The 23,470-nt window shown below is 43.6% G+C and overlaps 1 protein-coding gene across 7 annotated transcripts in view; it reads right to left on the reverse strand.

Annotated features, from left to right (window-relative positions):
• aak1b (AP2 associated kinase 1b) overlaps nt 1-23,470 on the reverse strand; it is a 119,351-nt gene that overhangs the window by 78,408 nt on the left and 17,473 nt on the right. For all 7 annotated transcript variants that reach the window (XM_048522761.2, XM_048522762.2, XM_048522760.2 and 4 more), the window contains exons 2-5: nt 16,579-16,697; nt 14,021-14,129; nt 5,378-5,520; nt 4,126-4,247 (exon numbers count right to left, since the gene is read on the reverse strand). In XM_048522761.2, coding sequence (XP_048378718.1) covers nt 4,126-4,247; nt 5,378-5,520; nt 14,021-14,129; nt 16,579-16,697 — 493 coding nt within the window. The remainder of the gene's footprint in view (nt 1-4,125; nt 4,248-5,377; nt 5,521-14,020; nt 14,130-16,578; nt 16,698-23,470) is intronic.

A 23,470-nucleotide genomic window follows, 5' to 3' on the forward strand; every position in this document is an offset into this window, starting at 1 on the left:
GAACATCTCTTTAAATGCTTTTGCATATGCAAGGGATTTGCTAAAACAAATCTAGGAGGACAGCAAGTGCTCAGGTCTTAAACTTGCAGGAAGCCTTCAGGGCTGTGATGCAAAGAAAAAAGGTAAGATTCTGTTCATTCTTTGCATTCACTCCTTCTGCCTCCAAGACCCTGCCCATCCTCCACAAGAAGTGGATCCAGTGGCCACTGGAGACCAGGAACAGAAAAGAGAATATGGAAAAAAAAATAAAAAAGGGAAGCAGTATGGAGGCAATCTGTCTGTACTATATCATTTGCCTGGACCCCGACAGACACGAAACCAGCTCACTGCTGTTTACACACGGAAGGAGACGGTTGTTGTTCTGACTGCGGCTGGAGACACACTCACATCATGCGCTCGATGTACAATGGTCTGTTTGCTGAGAAAAGCTGTTGACAGCGAGAATGCCTGGTGTCAAGGAGATGTGATCTGCAAATGCCCATTTTGGAAAGAATTCACCTTTTCTGACATTTATGGCATTGCACACAGATAATACTGAAACAGGACTTAAATTCAAACTGCCTCCGGGTTCAAAAACCAAACCAACAACACTGCTTTTCAAAACTGGGAGACGGGAATGATACAACAGTTAATCCATCCCTGCCATTCCACCAGTTTGTCAATACAATGCACTTAATGACAACACTTGCCTCAAATTCTCAGATGTGTCCCAGCACTGTCACTAACACACAGTGAATAGTCATAATGCAGGGTCACTGACTCAAAACATTAACTCTGTTTTTTCTACACAGATGTTGTCAGACCTGCTGAGTTTCTCTACCATTCCTGTTTATGTTTGTTCTGATTCCCAGAATCCACATTTCTTTGTGTTAATTTAGAACCATGGACTCTGTGCCTCAAAATTTCAGTCAGAGACAACCTGAGCTCAGTCAGAGAATGCCTGCTATCATTCTGCTGGGTAAATTTCAGAATTTCAGTGGGTGTTATAGAAAGATTGAGTGTGATAACCATCAATACATTGCTGAAATTCTTCTGGTTAGTTGTGACAGAGCTAAATGCTACCCAAACTTAATGACTCAATGGGAGGAAATAAATAACTTGGAATTGGACTAGGAACTTAAGTGATCCTTCGCCTGATATCATACACACAATTGTTCACTGCTTCAGAATGGAGGCATTTCACAATGCGCAAGTTCTGAAGCATACTCAAACTTCTTAATTCAGGAAATTAAATATAAAAACAATGTATTCAGTGTACAGAGAACAATGTAAACTTATACTGCAGGGAATCTGAATAATAGGACATTTTTAAAAATTGCTTGCTTGCAAACAGGATGGTGTTCACCTTAGGGAAAAGCTCTAGCTCTTGCTTGCGTGCACTGAGCATAGATTACAGGCAGATCTCCCACTGAGAAGTGGGTTTCTTTCAATTAAGAACCGGTAAAATATACAGGTCTCAAAAACACAATATGAAGGTTAGTTTTCATGAAATGGGCAAACATATCTGTGATTCATGCCTGTGATAATAAATAATTTCAAATGTGAAATGTTCTCAGTTGTGTCAGCAATGACCAAGTTGGTAGCAGGCTCACCTCAGAGTGACCAGGTTCCAGGTTCAAATCCTGTTCCAGGTCAAGAGGTCAAGCATCCAGGCTGGCATGTTGCTGCATTACTGATGGACCTCTGCACTGTCAGAGGTGCTGTCCCGGAAGATGAGAATTAAAAGAGCAGTCTGCTCTATTAGAACAGCGTTTCAAAAAGCACTCAGGGAGTTACGTCTGGCATCCTGGCCAATATTTATCCCTCAATTCTCACAAGGCCTCACCAAGGCACATTAATGGCATTCAGTGCATTGCTGCTCGTGGGAACACAGATTAGTTACTTCCAATATGACAACTGTCGTCATAAGTCCAAAACAAATCAAATATAAGGTAAAGTGTATGGTCTTCTGGTCAGTGTGATATGCCCAACATAAATGCAAGTCTTCTGTTCTTGTTACATGTTATTTGCAGCAGGGCAATAGACCATTTGGCTCTTGAAGGACAGGATTTCTTGATACCCCATTATCTAAAAACAGGTCTTGCTGGAGAAACTCAGCAGGTCTGGCAGCATCTGTGGAGTTAAAGTAGAGTCAATTTTTCAGGTGCAGTGGCCCTTAATAAGAGGTTCTCCGGCAATTTCTAACATCTACAATTCTTGGCTTTATCCTCACCTCCTGTCGCTGGCCTGTTAAACGCTCGAATTTCGGCAAGCCTTTCTCAATGGAGGCAACACAGAACACCGATCAGATTTCAAGCCAGACAAGATCCCATCGCCAAAATTAAATTTCAGCCGTTTTCTCTACACCCACTCTCGGAAACAACCTGACGACTTTAATGACTTCCATCAGATTAACTCAGAGCCTCTCAGAAAAGAACACTGCAGTAAGATTGTGCTCCAGATATGATTGCATTAAATCCAGCACTTTGTCTCATCGGACATACTGAGATCATCAATTTTGACAAAGTTTCACTAAGAATCAGTCAGCTCTGGGCAAGTGTGTATTGGTCATGATAGGGTAGAGTACAGTAAGGAGAACAGAAATATCCTCTGCAGATGCAACTGAGTTCAGCAAGTTGTGTTACCTGTCCAATGTCAGGTTTCAGGAGAAATCATTGATGGGGGAGAAGAATTTGGAGAAATACTGGGAAAATCCAATTGTTCTGGTCCACATCAGAATCAAAAACATACGTAGAACGAGGACAGAGAACTCTCTCCAGACAGAGATTGAGAAGTCATGACGTCAATTAAAAAAACACAACCTCAAAAAGTTAGAGACTATTCTGAGCCATATAACAAGCGACACCAGGAACAGCTAATCCATCGCGTGTGTGTCTGTAGATGGTTTGTCGCCGAAATTGCATGCACAAACACCAATACTCTTAGTGAAATGGGGTTCATTCTTAAGCCCAAGCTATTAACTTGTTGTGGCCCACGTGGCAAGACCTGCACGTTATAAGTGGCACATTCTGAGCATTTGTAGGGACTGGATATTAACAGAATGGGAGATCAATAGAAGATCTCAGAGAATCCAGAAGAATCAGTCAGGTCAAGTTCTAATCCATTCTGTCAGTACAAGTAACTATGTCACACTAATTCGGTATGAAAAACATATCATCACTTAGATTTCTGTTCTGCTTAGACCGAAGCTATTCATTTCTTCAAGTCTTTGTATTTTGATGTGATATTTTATATTTGGCTTGAGTACAAGACTTTAAAGCTGCAACCATCTGACCAGAAGAACAATGTCCTCTTAAGTGAGGGCAACTCCTGATGCCCTTAGTGGCTTGCAAGATGCTGGGCCGTGCCGTATAACTACTGGAGGTCTTTCATCAACACGAAAGAAAGGCCTGACCACAAATATCCCTCCGGTACATCACAAACAAAGATTTGGGAATTAGAAGGCTGTCTTACTGCTAGAAAAGCGGTTATGGCCAGCAATGCTCAGATCAGTCATGATTAGAAACAAAGAAGATTAACATTTCAGTGGAACTGTACATTGACATAACTTCAGCTTTCAGCTGTGGAACAACCTATTACTATTTGCAAAAAAAACAGCTACTCCGAGGAGTTAGCAAAGCAACACTGAGTGCCGATCTCTCATGCATTGGAGAAGGCAGTCAGTTATTTCTGTGTTTCATGGCGGCTCATGAGAAGTCATTGTGAGTCCAACAGCATCATAAGATAAAAGCACCAAGCCAATCGAAACAGAGCTAAACAAAGTTAACGATTCAGGTCAATGACCTTTAGAAAGGGTATGGGCTCAAAACGTCAACTCTGCTTCTCTCTCCTCAGATGCCAACAAAACCTGCTGATTATTTCCATTTGTTTCTGTTTTTTATTTCAGATTTATAGTACTCAAAGCATTTTGGCTTTGCTGCTATGTCAAGTACCCTTCCCTGAAAGTCCAGAAATTAGGAAATTTGAATTGAAAAATTTATTGTGATGGAAGAAGAGCTCAATCTGTGAATGACCCATCCAGTGACGTGACCTGAGGTGTTGCACAGCTGCAGCAGATGTTCACTCATTGCCTAGTAGTGTGCAAGTTCATCGCTAAGGTACATGGAATGTAATACAAACACTTACTTTTTAATTTCATCTTCAACTAAATTGACTCCTTCAACCTTTGGATTCTGGAATTTATTAGTTGCACTTCCAAAATCACAGAGGACATAATGCCCTTTGTCATGAAGCAGTATATTTTCAACCTGAAGAGGGATATTACAAATAGTTAGTAGAAATCACAATTGAGCTTTTGGTCCTCAAGCTGCCATTCACCGATCTTTTAAATGAACAACTCTCTAGAATAAACCCAATGTACATTTACTGCATCATAACCCCATCAATTCTGGTTTTGTCTTTTCCAAATGCAGCTCACCACTCACTGTCTGAATCTAGGCAGTGGGTGCCAGTGGGAATTGCAGCCCTATTCGACTGGTCTAGTTAAAGTCACTGAACAGCAACCAGGACAAAGAAAAACCCCTGATTGGTTCACACAATGCACCATAGATCAGTGAGCAGGTTTGTATCCTTCCTGATCTGTACACCTTGGGCTTGGTGTTAGCCTCGCCTGTAGCAACTCAGCCTGTCAAGAAGCTAGCAAAGCTCATTCACTTTTCAAATATAAATGGAGTTTGCTTTAAAACATGCTTCTGCAAGATGTGAGAAGACAGTGCTAGAGTTAGAACGTTCTGAGAAGGCAGAAATAATCTGCCACATATTAGGGCAGTACCCATGATTTATCACAGTAGGGTGACAGAAAGACGTATGGCTTCATCTTGTCAGAGAATAAGTGCTCATGGTTCAATACGCCAGGGCAACTAGTGGAAGGGCAGGGGATGGAAACAGGAATACTGCTTCATTATAAGGCCAGACTCTGATTCATACTCACAATCTACTATATTGGGCAGAGTGGGAGGTGGACCCAAAGTGCACAAATGCAGAAGCTTGCCTTGTCTTCTCAACTCACCATTAATGGGAAATGGCTTTTCGTGCAGAATTCATTACACCAAGGGAGGATGACAAGACAAGTACTGTGTTCTCCCAAGTACAGAAGAACTATGTTTCTGATGCTTCACCAAACACACAAAATCTTCAGGTGCTTTTTAACCATTTAAATCATTGCTACACATGGTGGAACAAAATCAATTCTCCCCACTTTTATCAGTCTTGCATTCTCATCAGGGGAAGTTTAAAAAACTAAATCTGATTTAACTGGTCCTCACTCTCTCAACATATCGTCAATCAGGCACAAAACAGAAATAGCACATTGACCAACAGGTTTTAAAATGCCTTTGCCCTGCATACTGTTGTGCCTCCTACAGCAAGCTCTGTTCACCTTTAAATCCCGATGGATGATGGGCGTTTTGCACTGGTGCAACCTTGCAACTGCTTCACACGTGTCACAGAATATCTGCAAAACTTCGTTCTCAGTGAAACCAGTCTGCAACCGCTGGTTCATCAGGTTCACTACTTGACCTCCTATAACAAGGGAAAAACAGAAGCAGCAATTCGTTAGAAGTTCACCAGACACCCACTTCACAAAACAATCCACCCAGGCCTGATTTAGCTCAAGAAAATGTACAAACTTAACGGGTTCTTAGCTTTGAAAAAAAGCTGCTGTGAAAAGACTCCAGATTACAAACTATCAAAAAAAGGGTAAACATGGAGTACTATTTTTAAGTTCGGCTGTGGGTGACATAATGCTTCCGCTTGGGAACTCTGCAACCTTCTGGACTCAGTATCGAGAGCAATAACTTTAGGGCTTGAGCCCTCTCACGTCCTTACCCCAATCCCCACACACCGGGCCTTGATGTTGCATAAAAACTGAGTTCTAAGAAAGAGTCACCAGACCAAAATGTTGACCTAATTTTTTCTTCACAGGTGCTGCCAGACCTGCTGAGCTTTTCCAGCAACTTCTGTTTTTCACTTGTTATCACATAGCCAGTTATACACATGACACATGGTTAGCAACTGTCAGTTCCCATTAGCGGCTATTCACCCTACTAGCCACGTCGCTATCCACTCCTTTGTCCAATTCTTCTCTCTCTTCTGGGTTCCATCTCTACTTATCACTTACAACTTACCCCCTCCCCCCACCCTATCTTCTGCATATTAACTGATATTTTCATAGCTACCATCAGTTCTGAGGAAGGGTCATTCAACCCAAAACAGTAACTCTGATTTCTCTCCACAGATGTTGCCAGACCTGCTGAGCCTTTCCAGGAATTTTTGCTTTCATTTCTAATTTATAGCATCCGCTGCTCTTTCAGTTTTGATTTGACACAGTGCTTCAACTGGTGTGCTGTTGAAAAGATTACCAGTCCCAAAGAACTTCTTGGCTAAATGCATTGTATCCACTTTGAAGAAGTTGGAATGAGCTGCAAATGTTTCAAACTGCCTCCAATATCTGGGGAGAGTGCAGGAAAGTGGAGTTGAAATGCCCATCAGCCACGATTTAAATGGAGGAGTGGACTTGATGGGCTGAATGGCCTTACTTCCACTCCTATGTCTTATGTCTTATGGTCTTGTGGATTCCCTTCACAACTTACGAGACAAGGATGTGATGGCCAGTTTGGAAAGAGGGAAGTGACAAAAGGGAAGGGGAAGGCACAACTGATTAAAATTTACCTGTTTGTGCAAAGAAAGAAAGAAAGAAAGAATTGAATCATCACAGCCACCTCTCTGGTTCAGCCATGGCATTGGGATGGGAGGGTTTAGTACGACAGGAGCCTTTTCCCAATGGTAAGAAAATGAGGCAAGACTTCAATTTGGGTTTGACCTTGGCACTAACTGTGAAGACCTTCACAGCCCACACAGAAAGGTGATTCAAGGAGGAATCATCAATCTTGAAAAGATTTGCCAGGTTGTGTCCAAAATCTATTAACATTAGAGCAGTGTATTGCAGCAAGGTGGGTATTGAATTTCCCCTCCTCTGTAAGTAAGGATGCCCTCAACTGCCATCTCCTCCATTTCCCATACTGCTGCCTTCAAACCCTCTCCCCCCAACAACAATAAGGAAAGAATCTCCTTCTTCCTCACGTACCAACCCAGCAACTTCCAAATCTAACGCATCAACCTCCAACATTTCTGCCACCTACAATCAGACCCCACCACCAAAAAGATCTTTCCTTCCCCGCCCCTGTCCACTTCCGCAGGGACCATTCGTTCCATGACTCCCTCGTCTGCTCTACACTTCCCACCAACTTCTCCACCACACCCAGTACCTTTCCCCACAAGAGGTACAATACTTGGCCCTACACGCCCCCTCTCACCTCCGTCCAAGGGCACAAACAATCCTTCTAGAGCCAACAGAGATTCACCTACACTTCATCCAACCTCATCTGTTGCTCCCATTTGGTCTGTTCTATATCAGGGAGACTAAACACAGACTCAAGGACTGTTTGCAGAGCATCTGCACACACCAACCAACCCAGCCTTCTGGTTGCCACCCATTTTAATTCCCCCTCCCACTCTCCTGGTGACATGCCCATCCCTGGCCTGCTCCACTGTCAGTGTTTGGCCAAACATAAACTGGAGGAACAACACCTGATATTTCGCCTTGGGAGCTTACAGCCCAATGGCTCCAATATTGACTTCACCAACTTCAAAATCCCTCCACCCCCAGCACTATCTCATGTTTAGCCCTCCCTGTCGTCCTCGCCTCCCTGACTTGATCTGACCTGTCATCTTCCTACTCACGTACCTGCTCTACCCCTCGCATTGATCAATCACAATAATCTCCTACCTGGATCCACCAATCATCATCCTACTTATGCATCCCCCAGACCCACTCTCCTCCCTCTATTTATTTTTGGGCTCCCCTCCCCCTCCCCAGTTCTGACCCAAACGTTGACTTTCCTGCTCCTTGGATGCTGTCTGACCTGCTGTGCTTTTCCAACTTCACATCTATTGACTCTGGCTTCCAGTGTCTGCAGTCCTTACTGTCTCCAAGCCACATCTGCCAAATGCAACTTTGTTGAAATCTGATCCTCTTGTGTAGATTGCAATCCAGAGGAATGCCACATGAAAAGTAATTTCACAAGCTACCAGAGGATTGGAATACAGCTGCAAAGTGCATTCTGTCACGAAACAATGAGATTGTGTTGAACTGGAGTAAACCACACATATGTCAGACAGAGCCCAGGCACCTGGCAGCAAAATGGTGTGTAGTGTTATTCTTGCCTGAGGAAGGATGCTCTAGCTACAGAGAGACTGCGATGAAGGTTAAACAGACTAACTTCTGGGATGGCAGGACTGACGCATGAAGAGAAACTGATCAGTTAGGAAATTATTCACTGGAGTTTAGGAGAATGAAGGAGGGGATCTCAAAAAAGCTGGACTAGACAGGTAAATGCAGGAAGGATATTCCCAATGACTGGGGAATCCAGAATGCAGGGTCACAGTTTATGGATACAGGATAGGCCATTTAGGCCTGAGATGAGGAAAAATGTCTTCACCTACTGAAAAGTGAGCCCGTGGAATTCTCTGCCTCAGAAAAGCAGTTGAAGCCAAAACACTGAAACTTTTCAAGAAAGAGTTCGATATAATTTTTCAGGCTAAAGGGATCAAAGCATTAGAGGCAAAAGCAGGAAAACAGAAACTTAATTGGATGCTCAACTATGATCGCATTAAACAGCAGACTACATGTGAAGGGTTAATTACTTTCTCCTGTTCCTACTTTTTATGTTTCTCAGGCATGCAGTAGCCTCATCTAGGAGAGTGTCTGTATCAAATTCAAGAGCCATCAACCAGTTCCTGCTTTCTAGAGTAAAAACTCAAAGCGGCACTGCAGAGGATGGAACAGGAACAAGCTTTCAGGCATGTGGTTGATGGGTGAATCACTTTTAATCTCTTGATTTTTATTTCCATGTTGCAAAACTTAGTTGAAAAACTCATACTTGTATGTGCTGAGTATTGCCATGGTTAGCGAAAACAGAGTGCAGAGAAAAAAATCAACTTGTGCTCACATGAAGTCATGGCCAAGACATGAGAGAAAAGCTGCCACCTCTGCCCACCCTCTCCCCAGTCACCCACCTTCGGGTTTTCCTGCAAAGTCAGGCAGCTGTTATTGTAGTGAGTATGTGAGGGAAGTCTTCCTTACACAATTAAAGCAAAATATTGTGGTGCTGGAAATCTGGCACTAAAGTAAAAATGCTGGAAAAACTCAGCAGGTCTGGCAGCATACACGGACAGAACTAGAGTGAATGTTTCGAGTCTGTTATGATGATCTTTCAGGATTGAAACAGCATAGAAATATGAGAATATGAGTCATTGAGACATATCGTCACATCTATGTCAAGCAATAAATACCAAATGACACCAATCCCATTTATCTGCACTTGGTCAACAGCCTACTCTGTCTGGCATTTTAAGTGCTCATCCTGGTGCTTCTTAAATGTTGCAAGAGTACTTGCTTCCACCACATTCTCAGGCAGCACATTCCATACGTTTACCACCATCCAGTTAAAAAGGACTTTCCACAGACCTCCTCTAAACCACTAGCTCCTCAAGTTAAACTTGTGCCCTCTGGCCTTCAACATTAGGGGTTTAAAACTATTGAAGACAACGAGGATGGAAGAACAAAAAGGAAAATTTTGGGTTTATGTCGATGGCTGGAGAGAAATGACAAAAACATCAGGGAACTAAAGGAAAAGACAGTGGCTCTTGCAGTCGCAAACAAATAAAGCAATTGCCCAGACTGAGTGTTCATGACAGGATAATGAACAGTTCTGGCCCAAAGCAGAAACATAAATGACACAATTAAGACTGTGCTTGAGGCCAAAAAGCAGGGAAAGGAGTTTGTGGTTTGATATTATTGAACACTAGGCCGAGTGCTGAAGACTGTATAATCACATCGGAAGGTGAGGCTTTGTCCCTCAAGCTTTAAGCTTCGCTGGAACAGTGCAGCATGCAGAGTACGGAAATATGAACAAGCCTGCAATTTCAGAAATTCGAATGGTTAGCGACTGGAAGCTTGGGGTCGCATGAATGGACGAATCGAAAATCGGATTGTTAACAGCCAAGCAATCTGGTCTCCATTGTGTCGACAGCCCGCATTTGAGTAGCGAATACAATACACAAAAGTGAAATATGGACAAATAAATCATGATTGCACCTGCAAAGACAGGTTTGAGCCTTGGAGATGAAATAATAAGGCAGGTATGGCACCTGTTTCAAATGCATGGCAAATTGCTATAGTGAAGGCCAGCCGCATTGAAGGTGCTTCTACTTGGGTGGTATGCCACTGTTAATTTACTAATGTAACGGATGTACAGTATGACAGCACACATGCTTGGGCACTGTACCACAACAAAAAGGTAGAGTGCAGTGGAATGATCCAAGAGGTTTGACTGGAGAACGCGATGCGAGGCCTGAAGTGAGACATATCGACAGATCACCCAAAGTGAGACCCAACAGTTAGATCAGAAAAGAGTGCCTTGAAAAGATAGAAAGGAAAACAAGGTGGACAGGTGGTTGTCTTGGAGCTTAGAGCTGACACAACTGGAGGTAAGGGTGATGATGATGGAGAAGGAAGCGCAGATGCTCATGGTGTCAGAGTTCAATCGAGGGCTAAGGAATGGTACAACAAAATGCACGTTCCCAAACTCAGTCATTTTCTGAGGGATGGTTAGGACATGTACTTCAATGGGAGTTGTCATGCAACGAATACCGAGAGACAGGAACTGCATCTCTCATATCCTCTCTGTTCGTTAAAACTAATAAATGCAAAGCAAGGACAATGAAAAAAAAGAGAGTCTGGTGTGGGCACTGCTGGGAAAACAGTACACCAATTATGACTACTGAAAGCTCTAAAACCAAGATCAGATCATGGTATTTTGCATCTGTAGTCATGGAAAGCTGTAATCATAATCCATTGCTCAAATAAAAAGTCTCCATCCAAACAGGACGATGGCACCTACAATTTTGCACCCAGCTGCTTCCTAATGTTTGGGAGTTGCTAAGAACAAGCTGCATGCGCTCCAAGGCAAAGCAGCAGGACAATTCATATCACTTAAAATGGAGACAAATTTCCCAAATCTCTTCTCCAATAGCTACCAGCAGAGGAGGCTGCCCAGAATTGTGACAAACAGCAGCATTTTGAACTAAACTCCAGAAAATTCATCATTCATTTGCATAAGTCCTTGCATCACTCTTGTCCCAGATATTGTTATGCACACAAGTCATCTGAAGTGTTCACAGACCAAAAGAAAATCTAATTGGCTCTTAATAAATCACAGGTGCACATGAGAATTTAAAGGCTCTTTCCATCAAGTAAGTGACGGCAAGTGCAAACTGTGCAGCACAGCAAATCACTGAAATTGCTGTTGGATAAAGAGAGCTGATCTCTGTTGCCTTAATTTGCAGCGTCCAATTCCTTTGTTTCCACTTGTTCAGTCATTGTAGACTCTGCATAACACAGCAGAATCAGACACAACAGCAGTAGGCAGGAAATAAAGGAGGGAAGAACAACATGCTAGGGTCTCTTTCTCAAGACAAATAAGCAAATAAAATACTTGCAAAGACGTGATGACATTTTTAGCACCAAACACTCACCCTTCAGAGCCATGGTTTCCTCAAATGACTGAACAAGTGACAAGGCATTGCAATGATCTCACCAACAAGCAGAGTGAGAAATAAAGGAAAGCTTTGACCAGTGTATAAAACCCTGAACTCAGAAGTGCTTCAGAGTGAATATTTTCAATCATTTACTTACACAGGAAACTTAGTATTGTAAGGGAAGTTTCCCAGAATTAGCCCCTTTTCCATATCTAATAGTTGACAGCTACGAGGCCAAGAAACTTGCTGATTTCAGCCCAAACCAGAGTGCCTATGCTCCTCCACTCGAAGCCTGTATTTCAACAGTGTGACCCAAAACAGTCCAAAGAACCTAAGTTAAAGGTAGAACCTGCTGGTAGGTCCTGTTATCAATAGCTTCCCGGTCACTATTCCATAGAGTCACCTGCAAATACAGATTTCCTTAAATTAAAAGATATGTAATGGCAAGCAAGCTATTCTCAGTATCAGTGACCATGAAACTATCCACAATTGGCGTGAAAATCCATATAACACATTGCTGTCCTTCAGAGAAAGAAACCTGCCATCCTTACTTTGTTTGGCCTATATGTGATTCCAGTATTACAGCAATACATTTGATGCTTGTAGCAATTGCAGATGGGCAACAAATGCTGACACTGGCCATGATGCTCACAATCCAGGGCAGAATTTCATAAAAGCGATCAAGTCCAATTCCCAATAACAAATGATAATAAAATGTGAGGCTGGATGAACACAGCAGGCCCAGCAGCATCTCAGGAGCACAAAAGCTGACGTTTCGGGCCGAGACCCTTCATCAGAGAGGGGGATGGGGAGAGGGTTCTGGAATAAATAGGGAGGGAGGGGGAGGCAGACCGAAGATGGAGAGAAAAGAAGATAGTTGGAGAGAGTATAGGTGGGGAGGTAGGGAGGGGATAGGTCAGTCCAGGGAAGGTGGACAGGTCAAGGAGGTGGGATGAAGTTAATAGGTAGGAGATGGAGGTGCGGCTTGGGGTGGGAGGAAGGGATAGGTGAGAGGAAGAACAGGTTCGGGAGGCAGAGACAGGCTGGACTGGTTTTGGGATGCAGTGGGTGGAGGGGAAGAGCTGGGCTGGTTGTGTGGTGCAGTGGGGGGAGGGGACGAACTGGGCTGGTTTTGGGATGCGGTGGGGGAAGGGGAGATGTTGAAGCTTGTGAAGTCCACATTGATACCAATGGGCTGCAGGGTTCCCAGGCGGAATATGAGTTGCTGTTCCTGCAACCTTCGGATGGCATCACTGTGGCACTGCAGGCAGCCCATGATGGTATCAATGTTGACTTCACCAGCTTCAAAATCTCCCCTTCCCCCAACGCATCCCAAAACCAGTCCAGCCTGTCTCTGCCTCCCTAACCTGTTCTTCCTCTCACCCATCCCTTCCTCCCACCCCAAGCCGCACCTCCATCTCCTACCTACTAATCTCATCCCACCTCCTTGACCTGTCCGTCTTCCCTGGACTGACCTATCCCCTCCCTACCTCCCGACCTATACTCTCCTCTCCACCTATCTTCTTTTCTCTCCATCTTCGGTCCGCCTCCCCCTCTCTCCCTATTTATTCCAGAACCCTCACCCCATCCCCCTCTCTGATGAAGGGTCTAGCTTTTGTGCTCCTGAGATGCTGCTGCACCTGCTGTGTTCATCCAGCCTCACATTTTATTATCTTGGATTCTCCAGCATCTGCAGTTCCCATTATCCCCAAAAACAAATGACACTTTTTAAAGATAACAAGGCATAGAGCTGGATGAACACAGCAGGCCAAGCAGCATCTGAGGGGGCAGGAAAGCTGACGTTTTGGATCTGGACCCTTCATCAGAAAAAGGGTCCAGACCTGAAAAGTCAGCTTTCCTGCTCCCCTGATGCTGCTTGGCCTGCTGTGTTCATCAAGCTCTACACCTTGTTATTTCAGATTCTCCAGCATTGGCAGTTCCTACTATCTCTGACACTTATTTGATGATTTTAAAATAATGACTAGTCCGATGGTGCGGCACAGCAATTTCATGAAACAGGATATGAGACTTATGGAAACATTACGTCAGATCAACAAGAGCATGGTCAATTAGGCAGGTTTTACCAAATCACAGCAAATCATCTTTGTGTGAACAACCAACTTATAACTAAAATGGAATTCTTCCTCTCTGTAAAGAGAAAAATAATGCTGCTTCACGTTTCACAACTTTTGTATGAGCTGTCGGCTGGTAAACTGACATGGTAATCATGCAATGAAGCCCATCAGTCCCCGTAGCTTTCATACCTCAGCACTGAAGGCTTATTCCCCATACAAACACTAAGATGCCAAGAAGGTATTAAAACAAAGGGCTTTGAAATTTATTCTCAATCCGACAACAAATTAAGACACACAAGCACTGCATTATTGCAGGCACCATTAGGTAATGGGATAAAAGTCCTCACCTCGACAAAAATCCATCAGGATCAGCACTTCCCAGACCTCTCCGGAGCTGACAGCTGTTGTACTAGAATCGATATATCCGACAATATTCTTGTGCCCTGCCAGGTCCCTCTACAAAGAGAAGGTTTGGACACAAGTGGGTCATCATTTGTTTTTATTGGCATCATATTGCTGTCTACATAACAATTTGCAAAGAAGTGATTCTATGACACAAAGTATCATTTGCACTGACATCAACAAACACAGCAGAAGGGCAACAAGAACAGACTGCAGTAGCTCTGGGTTCATGATGTTGGAGAAGAGTAGGAATGAACCATGATGCCTACGGCTAAACACCATCAACAACTTCCTGGTAAAAAGCAAGAATGAACCAGCTTCAATAAAAAAATGCACATGGCTAGGTTATGGTGCACCCTGTAAGCTGCACAGTCTGCTAACTTTCAATATCTGTGTCGATTTACAGAAGAATTGCACCATTGGTCAACATGACAAAGAATTGTTGCTGGAACAGCAGTATCTGAGCAGGAGACAGTATCTTCAGAACAGGAGAGGACAAAAAGTAAGTGGACAAAAAAGGTCAAGAACAGCCATCTCCTTTGGTGGTGCATAAGCACCGGGTAATGGTTCCTAATATTCTTCTCAAATATTTTCTGCCAGACAAGCTGCAAACCAGAATATAGAAAACAACATTTATTTTATCTAAAACTTGACTAGACATCAAGTTACTCTGTAACTTTTTTTCCCTTTAATAATGTATTAATTTTGTAATCAATTGATTTCACTCGAAGCTTATTCTTTGTCTTGTATGGTCAGGCTGCTACCCCAGAGAACAACAGAGATTCCTCCAACCAGCTGCAAAGTTCTGGGTGGGTGGGGGGCGGGCGGGGGGGGGGGCATCTGTCAAGCAAGACCAGGGCAGCAACATAAGAACACACACAGAAGTCAGCAAAATATGGCCAGGGGATCAGGTAATTCAGTTGGCAGGGCAGCTAGTTTGAAGTGCAAAATGACACCAAAAGCACATGCTCAATCCCCACTTTAGCTGAGGTTACCACAAAAGTCCGAACTTCCCAAACTCGCCTCTTGTCTGAGGTGTGGTGATCCTCTGGTTAAATCACCACCAGTCATCTCACTCTAACGACACAGCAGCCCTATCGTCTTCTGGGATTAAGGTGACTTTATCTTTAGATTGGCAACTGTTGGCATTACAAGTACTAAATGGTCTGCATCAAATACACATTCTTGTGAGACATGAACATCTAACTGGAAAGGTAAATCAACTGAGGCAAACAAAAACAATTCAAAACTACTTGAGATCAAAGGAAAAGGCTTATAAGGATGCCAGAAAAGGTGGCAAGCCTGAGGACTGACAGCAAGCTAAAACACAGCCAAGAATGACCAAGAAACTGATAAAGGGGAAACTGAATATGAGTGCAAGCAAGCAAAAGATATAAAGGCAGAGCGTATAAGCATCTTTTGTGATGTAAAAGGAAAAGACAAGCTAGGACAAATGTGGGACCATTAAAGTGGAGACAGAAGAATTTACATGGTGAATATGGAAATGGTGGCAAAGCCAAACAGTTGCTTTGGGATCATCTTCATGCAGGAAGAAGCTGAAAAACCAAACAGAAACATGAAGAACTTGGAAAACTGAGCAAGAGAAAGAAACAAGTACTAAGCAAGGAGAGAAATCTTGGAAGTTCGGCTGGACTGAAGGTTGATAAATTGCCTGAACGAGTTAAGTTGCATCCCAGAGTTTTGAGGAAAGTGGTTAGAAAGAAGCTAAATTTCTAGAAAGATGCCTGCAGGCTATAAACTTGCAGATGAAACATCACCAGTTCAGAAGAACAGAGAGGGCGAATGGCAAACTACAGACATGTTTCATGGGATTATTAAAGATTGGCACAAATGCGTGCAAAAACAAAAGCATGAACTCATTAGTGCCAAGGTCATTGGAAGGTCTCAACAGAACCATCAAAATCACCTGTCAAAATCTTTCATGAGCACCCATCAAAGGGAGCTTTCAAAAATGTTAAGGCATTTAAAAGTGCTTCCTTCGAAATTTTTGGAAGAAAATCTGGAATGCTAAAAAAAATTACTTGTTTTTTTCCTTGGTCTGTCAATAAAAGCTGATGATTTCTATGAACAGATTGCTGCATGCGAGATACCAATTCCCATATCTCATATGGTGGAGACCAGGTTTATTTCGATAGTGGATGCTAGATCAGAGAGACGCAGGTCAGAATTAAGTTGACACAAGGCTACTGAAGGCATTCGGTATGAATTAAATAGCGCCAAATAGCATTGGTAGAGTACAGTGGGTGGGTGCATGCATGGGTGCAGAATGGTTACAATTTTTGTTCTATATTTTCATACATTGGACACAGCCTGATCTCCATGGCAGGTCTTTCGACCAGCGACTCTGCGCACCCAGTTACCTCCATTTTTATAGTTGCCTGGCCTGACTCAAATCCAGCCTCTCCCCTTGGATTGAAAATGTGAAGCGCAGGCAGCCAGTTATAAAGGTTGGGTTCACCAAACCATAATGTTTGCAACTCACCATGATCTGGATCTCTCGCTTGCAGACCTGCAGATCGTGTTCATTGTTGACATACATCCTCTTCAGTGCACTTTTAACCCCATTATGAGTCTTCACCAGGAACACAATAGCAAAACCACCTGGGAAACAAATGGTCAGAAATATCATCACAATAAGTCCTCCAGCATTGTTGCAAATGAGGTACTTTGACATACTGACAATTTCTCACCAAGACTGGATTTTTAATACCATTAATGACCATAAGACATAGGGGTGGAAGTAAGGCCATTCGGCCCATCAAGTCCACTCCGCCATTTAATCATGCCTGATGGGCATTTCAACTCCACTTACCCACACTCTCCCCATAGCCAAAGATCTGTGACTCCATTTATGAGCTTCTCGATTCTGAAAATGCTTAGCCTGACAGACGGACTGTGATTGTCTTTATCTACATTTCATCCTCAAACATGAGCAACAAGAGCAATATGAAACTATCATTCACCTCCTGAGTGTCTTGCATTACCAGAATGGGTTTCCTTAAGATAACAATGAGCGCACCTGAAACCCTGTTTGCCAATGTCGTGAATCAGGGCAAATTTGAGATGCGATGGTGCCAGCTCTTTTTTTTAATCCAAATGGCCAGTCCCTGGTTGAACTGACGAAGGAGTCAGTGCTTTGGGTTGACGGCAAAAGGAGAAATAAATCAGCCAGCAGCACTGCCAACTCTCAGCTCAAACCATTCTCATATCACGGACAGGTCTCTCTCATTGGAGCAAGTCAATAACTTGATTACACATTTTAAACAGGCCAATGACAGGCAAAGGAATGGCAACTTTCCAAATTATTTCAGAGACAGCAAGAACTGCAGATGCTGGAGTCAGAGATAATGCAGTGTGAAGCTGGGGGAACACAGCAGGCCAGGCAGCGTCAGGGGAGCACAGAAGTTGATGTTTCGGGTTGGGACCCTTCTTCAGAAATGGCGAGGGGTAAGGGAGCTGGGAAATAAATAGAGGAAGGAGGGGTGGGACTGGGGGAGGTAAGTGGGATAGTAATAGGCAGGTAAGGGTAGGGAGTGGTGGGGGTTGGTCAGTGAACCCACCAACTCCCACAGCTAACTGGACTATACCTCCTCTCACCCACTCTCCTGCAAGAATGCGATTCCATACTCCCAATTCCTCTGCCTCTGCCCTACCTGCTCCAAAGATAGGACGTTCCACTCCCGCACATCCCAGATGTCCTCCTTTTTCCAGGACTGCAACTTACCCCTCCAGTGATCTAAAATGCCCTCAATCGCATCTCTTGCATTTCCCGCACTTCTGCCCTCACACCCCCTCCCCAACAAAAATAAAGACAGAATCCCCCTTCTCCTCACATATTATCCTGCATCCAACGTATCATTCTCTGCCACTTTCACCACCTATAATCCGAGCCCACCACCAAAGAGATATTTCCCTCCCCACCCCTATCTGCCTTTCATAGGGATTGCTTTCTCCGCGACTCCCACAACCACTCCACACCGCAGGAAGTACTAAACCTCCGCCTACACCTCCCCCCTCACTTCCATTCAAGGCCCAAAACAATCCTTTGACATCTACCAGATGGTCATCTGTACATCCTTCAACCTGGTCTTCTGTATCCACTGCTCCTGATGTGGTCTCCTCTACAGTGATGAGACTCAAGACCATTTTGTAAAGCATCTGTGACTATACTCAACAAATGACAAAACTTTCCAGTCTCCAGTCATTTTAACTCCCTCTCCCACTCCCTGGTTGACGTCCATGCTGGGCCTCCTTTAGTGCCACAATGATACCACACACAAACTGGAGGAGTACTACTTCATATTTCACCTTGGGAGCCTGCAGCCTGATGGCCCAAGCATGCAATCCACCAGTTTTAAAATCTCCCACCCCTGCTCTCAACCCATGTCCAACCCTCCCTCTCACCCTCACCTGCTTGACCTGACACAACCCGTTCATCTTCTCTCTCACCTATCTGCCCCACGCATCCCACTGAGGAATCCCCACCACTCACCTATCACCATCCCACCTACCTTCCCCAGCCCCACCCCTCCTCTCCATTTATTTCCCGGCTCCCTTCGCCCTCTGCACTTCTGAAGAAGGGTTCCAACCCAAAATGTTGACATTCCTTCTCCTCTGACGCTGCCTGTTCCAAATTTTCTGACTAGTTCAGTCATCTAAAGCAAAGTACACCCCTGAAAATGCAGGAAACAAAACCAGAAAACACTGATTATATTCAGCAGGTCAGGCAGGGTATGAGGAGAGAAGCAAGAGGGTGTGTTTCTTGTCAGTGGTTTCTTTTTTTACAGCTTGTAACCAATTGAAGAAGTTGGGAAAGGAGAGAAATGGTAAGAAAACAGTAGCAAAAAGTGACTTCCTTTTTATTTAGCACCTGTAACCTAATCAAGCTGATGTCAAGGAGACTCACACGAGCATTATAAAACCAAATATGAGAACAACCAATGAGAAGATATGAAGTTAGATGACCAAAATCTTAGTCAGAGAAGTCTATTTTGACAAGGGTCTTGAACGAGGAAAGCGAAAAGAGGCAATGAAATACAAGGAAGGAATACTCGCATTTAGTGCCCAGTCAACTGAAGGCTCACCTGCAGTAAACAATTATCATTAAGGATACAGATTACAGAAGAGGCCAGGCAAACAGCAGCATCTTGAGAGGGCTGATGGGTTGGAAGAGATTACAAAACTTGAATCAAAGGAACAGGAATTTGCCTTTCAGCTACTTAAGCTTGACCCAAAGTTCAATGACATTGTGGCTGATCTGACTATGGCCTCAATTCCACTCTAATGGACCCCTCATAATTGTTCAAAAGGTCAGGCTAGGGAGAAATTTGAAAACAAGGGTGACAATTTTAAAAGCGAGATGCTGCCTTCCTGGTCAACGGAGCAGGTCAGCAAGCACACCATAGAATCACAGGCATATTACAGCACTAAAGGCCTTCTGGCCCATTATGTCCGTACCAACTCTTCAAAACAGCATCATGACCTAATGCCGATCTCCTGCTCATTGCCCATATCCCCACAGGGATGACACAGGAAGGGGAATTACTGTAAGTTAAGACTGAGGTAGAAATTTTAGACTTTTCAAATGACCTGAAATTTGAAGAGGGTTGAAAGCAGAAGATCAGCCAGGAAAGTGTTGCAACTCAAAAACAGAAATTGCTGGAGAAACTCAGGTCTGGCAACACTTATGAATAGAAAGCACAGTTAAATGTTTCAGGTCCAGTGGCCCTTCTTTAGAACAGAAGAAGCTTCTCCAGCAATTTCTGTTTTTGTTTCAAATTACCAGCATTTGCAGTTTTTTTTTGGAAATTATCTGCCTTGGTTCCCTCCTGATTTGTAATTTTCTACAACCTAAAACCTTTCAGAGACAGCAACCTGCTTTTTTTGTATAAATCTTGACTAGATACTTGAACATCAGTGTCTCCTGCATCAAAAAAGTCAGAAAAATATGCTTAAGAGCCAAATTGCAAAAGAAGTAAAGAGATTTAACTTAATCTCCACGTCGCTTTTCACCAGTTGTTCTAGTTCAAGAATAGCCTGCAAATTTATGTTAGAATCTGGCAGGGAGTCAGTAACTATTCTTTTTTAAAAAGTAGACCAAGTGTGAGATCTCTGGGGAATTAGTAGTAGAATAAAGTCGAAAATTTCCACAGATTTGGACAAATAACAATAGAGTTGACTGCCAAACATTTCATACAATCTATAATATTTTTCTAGCTTACATTACATCAAGGCATGTTTCCACTAATGGGAAAATCTAAAACTGGGGACACTGTTACAGAAGAAGGGGACATTGGTTTCAATCTGAGATGTAAAGGAATTTCTTTTCCCAGAGGGTCATGAATTTCTGGAATTCTCTACTCTGGATAATTGCAGAGCCTAATCAATCAAAGTTTTTGAAGAAAAGGGAGGTGGATTTGTGAAACATCAGTGGGTTGAGGGCGATAAGGAGCTAGGACTGAACAGAAATCGAGGCTTGGGGTAGATCAGCCATGATCTTACAGAACTGTGAGGCAAGCCTGAAGGGCTGAATGACCCAGTCTTGCTCCTATTCCTCATGGATTATCGACTCCGGGTGAACGTTGCTGACGGGACCCTGCAAAATCTCCACTGTAGCAGAGTCTGAAAGAATTCCCAGGATACTGAAGACTTGCCTCAGTAGTTTGCCTGACACTTGGAACTCTTTGAAAGTATCATTTGGAGGGTTCCACTGAAGGGAAGCAAATAATTACTGAGGAAAAGTCTGTCCTCATCTAACTCTCGAGTAACTATTAAACTAACTTACCTCACAGATACCCAAAAATTAATCACCCAGACACTTTATGCCTTTTCCAGACCCGGAACTGACATCCCCTTTGACCGCACAGCACCCCATCCCTGTGATCCAACACTCTGCCCGCTATATGCCTGACTCACCCTTTCTCCAGCTCTATAACCAATCTGGCTCAATCAAATGCGACATTACAAATGAAGAAGTTCAATATCTTCCCGCTTGATCCATCCTCACCAAGTGGGAAGTAGTGTAATCCATAAGATTTTGTGCTAAAGTGGGTAGGAAGGATCCAATGATGTAGAACTAGCAAATATCTTCAGGTAAGCTGTCTACGCCCTGAGCTTTAGAATCCCCAAACGAATCCACTTCTTTGCTTCTCTCCTTGCCTTTAAAACACGCTTTAAAAAGGACTTCCATGACTAAACTTCTGGTCACTAATACCTCTGTGTGTGGTTCCAAGTCACATATTGTTTGACAAAACAACTGTGAAATGCCTTGGGGTTTCTTTTTATTCATTCACGTAATGTGGACACTGCTGTCCAGTCCAGTATTTACTGCCCATCCCTTACAGGGCCTGAGAAAATCATGGAAAGCCCTGAACCACTGTAGTCCACATTGTGGGTACACTCTTGGCACTGTTCCAGGATTTTTGACCCAATGATATAGTTCTAAGTGAAGATGGCGACTAGCTTGGATGGAACTTGCCTTCGGTACTTATACGGCTGGTCCAGTTTGGTTTCTGGTTATTGATATGATGTATTAACATCCTGAGGGTGATGATTTTCAAGGTGCCAAATAATTGCAAAGTACTGTCAAATGCTTTTGACACACAGCCAGATAGATTGTTGACAGGCCTGGTGGTGAAAGGTGATAGTGAGAATATGGAGTCATCAGATCAACCCCTATCTTTTAGAATGGTAGTAAAACCTTGAGGGGCTGAGTGGCCTACTACTACTCCTAACCTGAATGTTTGAGCGTTCAGAGGTTGGCAGTGGAATAAAGATTTGAAAATTTGGTTAGTAATTGGTCAGCACAGACAAATTGGACTGAGGGGTCTGTTTCCATACTGTATGACTTCAAGGCACTGCCAAAGATTGCCCAGCCTGCCTACAACTACTCCACACATTGCACACCAAACAACTGATGGCCCTTTCACCTTGCCTAAATAGAAGATGATAAAACCTGGGTAAGAGCAGCAAAAACTACTTGGCATAGATTTGCTGAGCCACCATTGCACACTAATCATCCCACCACTCCTTGGATGTTGTAGCTGACTACTGTTCCAACCATCCGCACCTCACCTACTCCCTCAGTTTATATAGTGGGTTAATGATCACATGAGCATTTCCACAATAACTGTGACAAACAAAAATGCTCATTTCACTCTAAATTACTTTTCATTCTGAATGCCACCATGTAAATGCAAGTTATTTGCTTATTTCATTCAATGCGGGCCAATGTGTTAAACATCAGAAACTGCATTTAGAATAAAGGCTTGAACCTTACAAATAGTAATGGGCTTGTGGTCTGTTGCAGAACCTGTTTACTTCCAATGACATTTCTCACTACAATTCCCAGCACCAATCTTCTCTGCAGTCAGATTCAGATCAGACAACACCACAGATGCTGCTTCCAACATTAGCCTGGATCAGTGGCAGAAGCTGCACCGATGCCAAATTCAACCTGGCACAATGAAGCATAAGGGCAGCATTGACAGCAGGCAGCAATTTGTTCTGCCAAATGACAGGCCGCTCTGAATAAGCAGGCAGTGCTCCCTGCCAGGGAGACAACAGCACGAGTATCACTTCAGGAAAAGTGGCAAGATCATACAGGATGTGCGAACTCAGCAAGGAACATGACTAACTCTTCCACACAAAGGTCAGTTCAAATTGGGCTTCAGCTTTGCTTTCTTTAATTAACTGGAATGGTACAGCATGTAGGATGGCAGCACAGGTCAACGTCCTCACATTGGTCCTCGATCTTATGCAACTGGAGAATCTGGAGCCTCAAGATAAGGGGGAAGCTTTTGAGAACGAAGGGTTAGATATTGTTGTATTCTTGACCCTGAGGGTTGTTGATGTTCAGCTCTCGAATAGGTTCAAGAATGAGGTTGCTAGATTTTTGGAGACAGAAGATATGGGGACATGGTGGCAAAGTGGAGATGAGGTGCATCAGCTGAAAGGCAAAGCAGATTCTAGGGGTTTAGAGACAACTCTGGGTCTTGCACTTTATGTTTACGCATTCAGCAAAATACCCATTAACGCAGCTTGAAAAGAAAATCACTGAAGAGAATGACGTTGAACACAAGAGGATTCCCCAAGCGTCTGTTGATTGTCTTGGGTGGCACTTCAGTCTCATGGTGATAGGGACCTGGGGTCAATTCCATACTTGGGTGGCTGTTTGTGTGGAGTTTGCATGTTCTTGCCGTGTCTGGGTGGGTTTCTTCTGGGTATTCCTGTGTCTTCCCACAGTTCAAAGATGTGCAGGTTAGGGTCAGAGATAATAGGAACTGCAGATGCCGGAGAATCCGAGATAACAAGGTGTGGAGCTGGATGAACACAGCAGGCCAAGCAGCATCTCAGGAGCAGGAAAGCTGATGTTT

Source organism: Stegostoma tigrinum, chromosome 40 (genome assembly GCF_030684315.1).
Source record: "Stegostoma tigrinum isolate sSteTig4 chromosome 40, sSteTig4.hap1, whole genome shotgun sequence".
Lineage (NCBI taxonomy): Eukaryota > Metazoa > Chordata > Chondrichthyes > Orectolobiformes > Stegostomatidae > Stegostoma > Stegostoma tigrinum.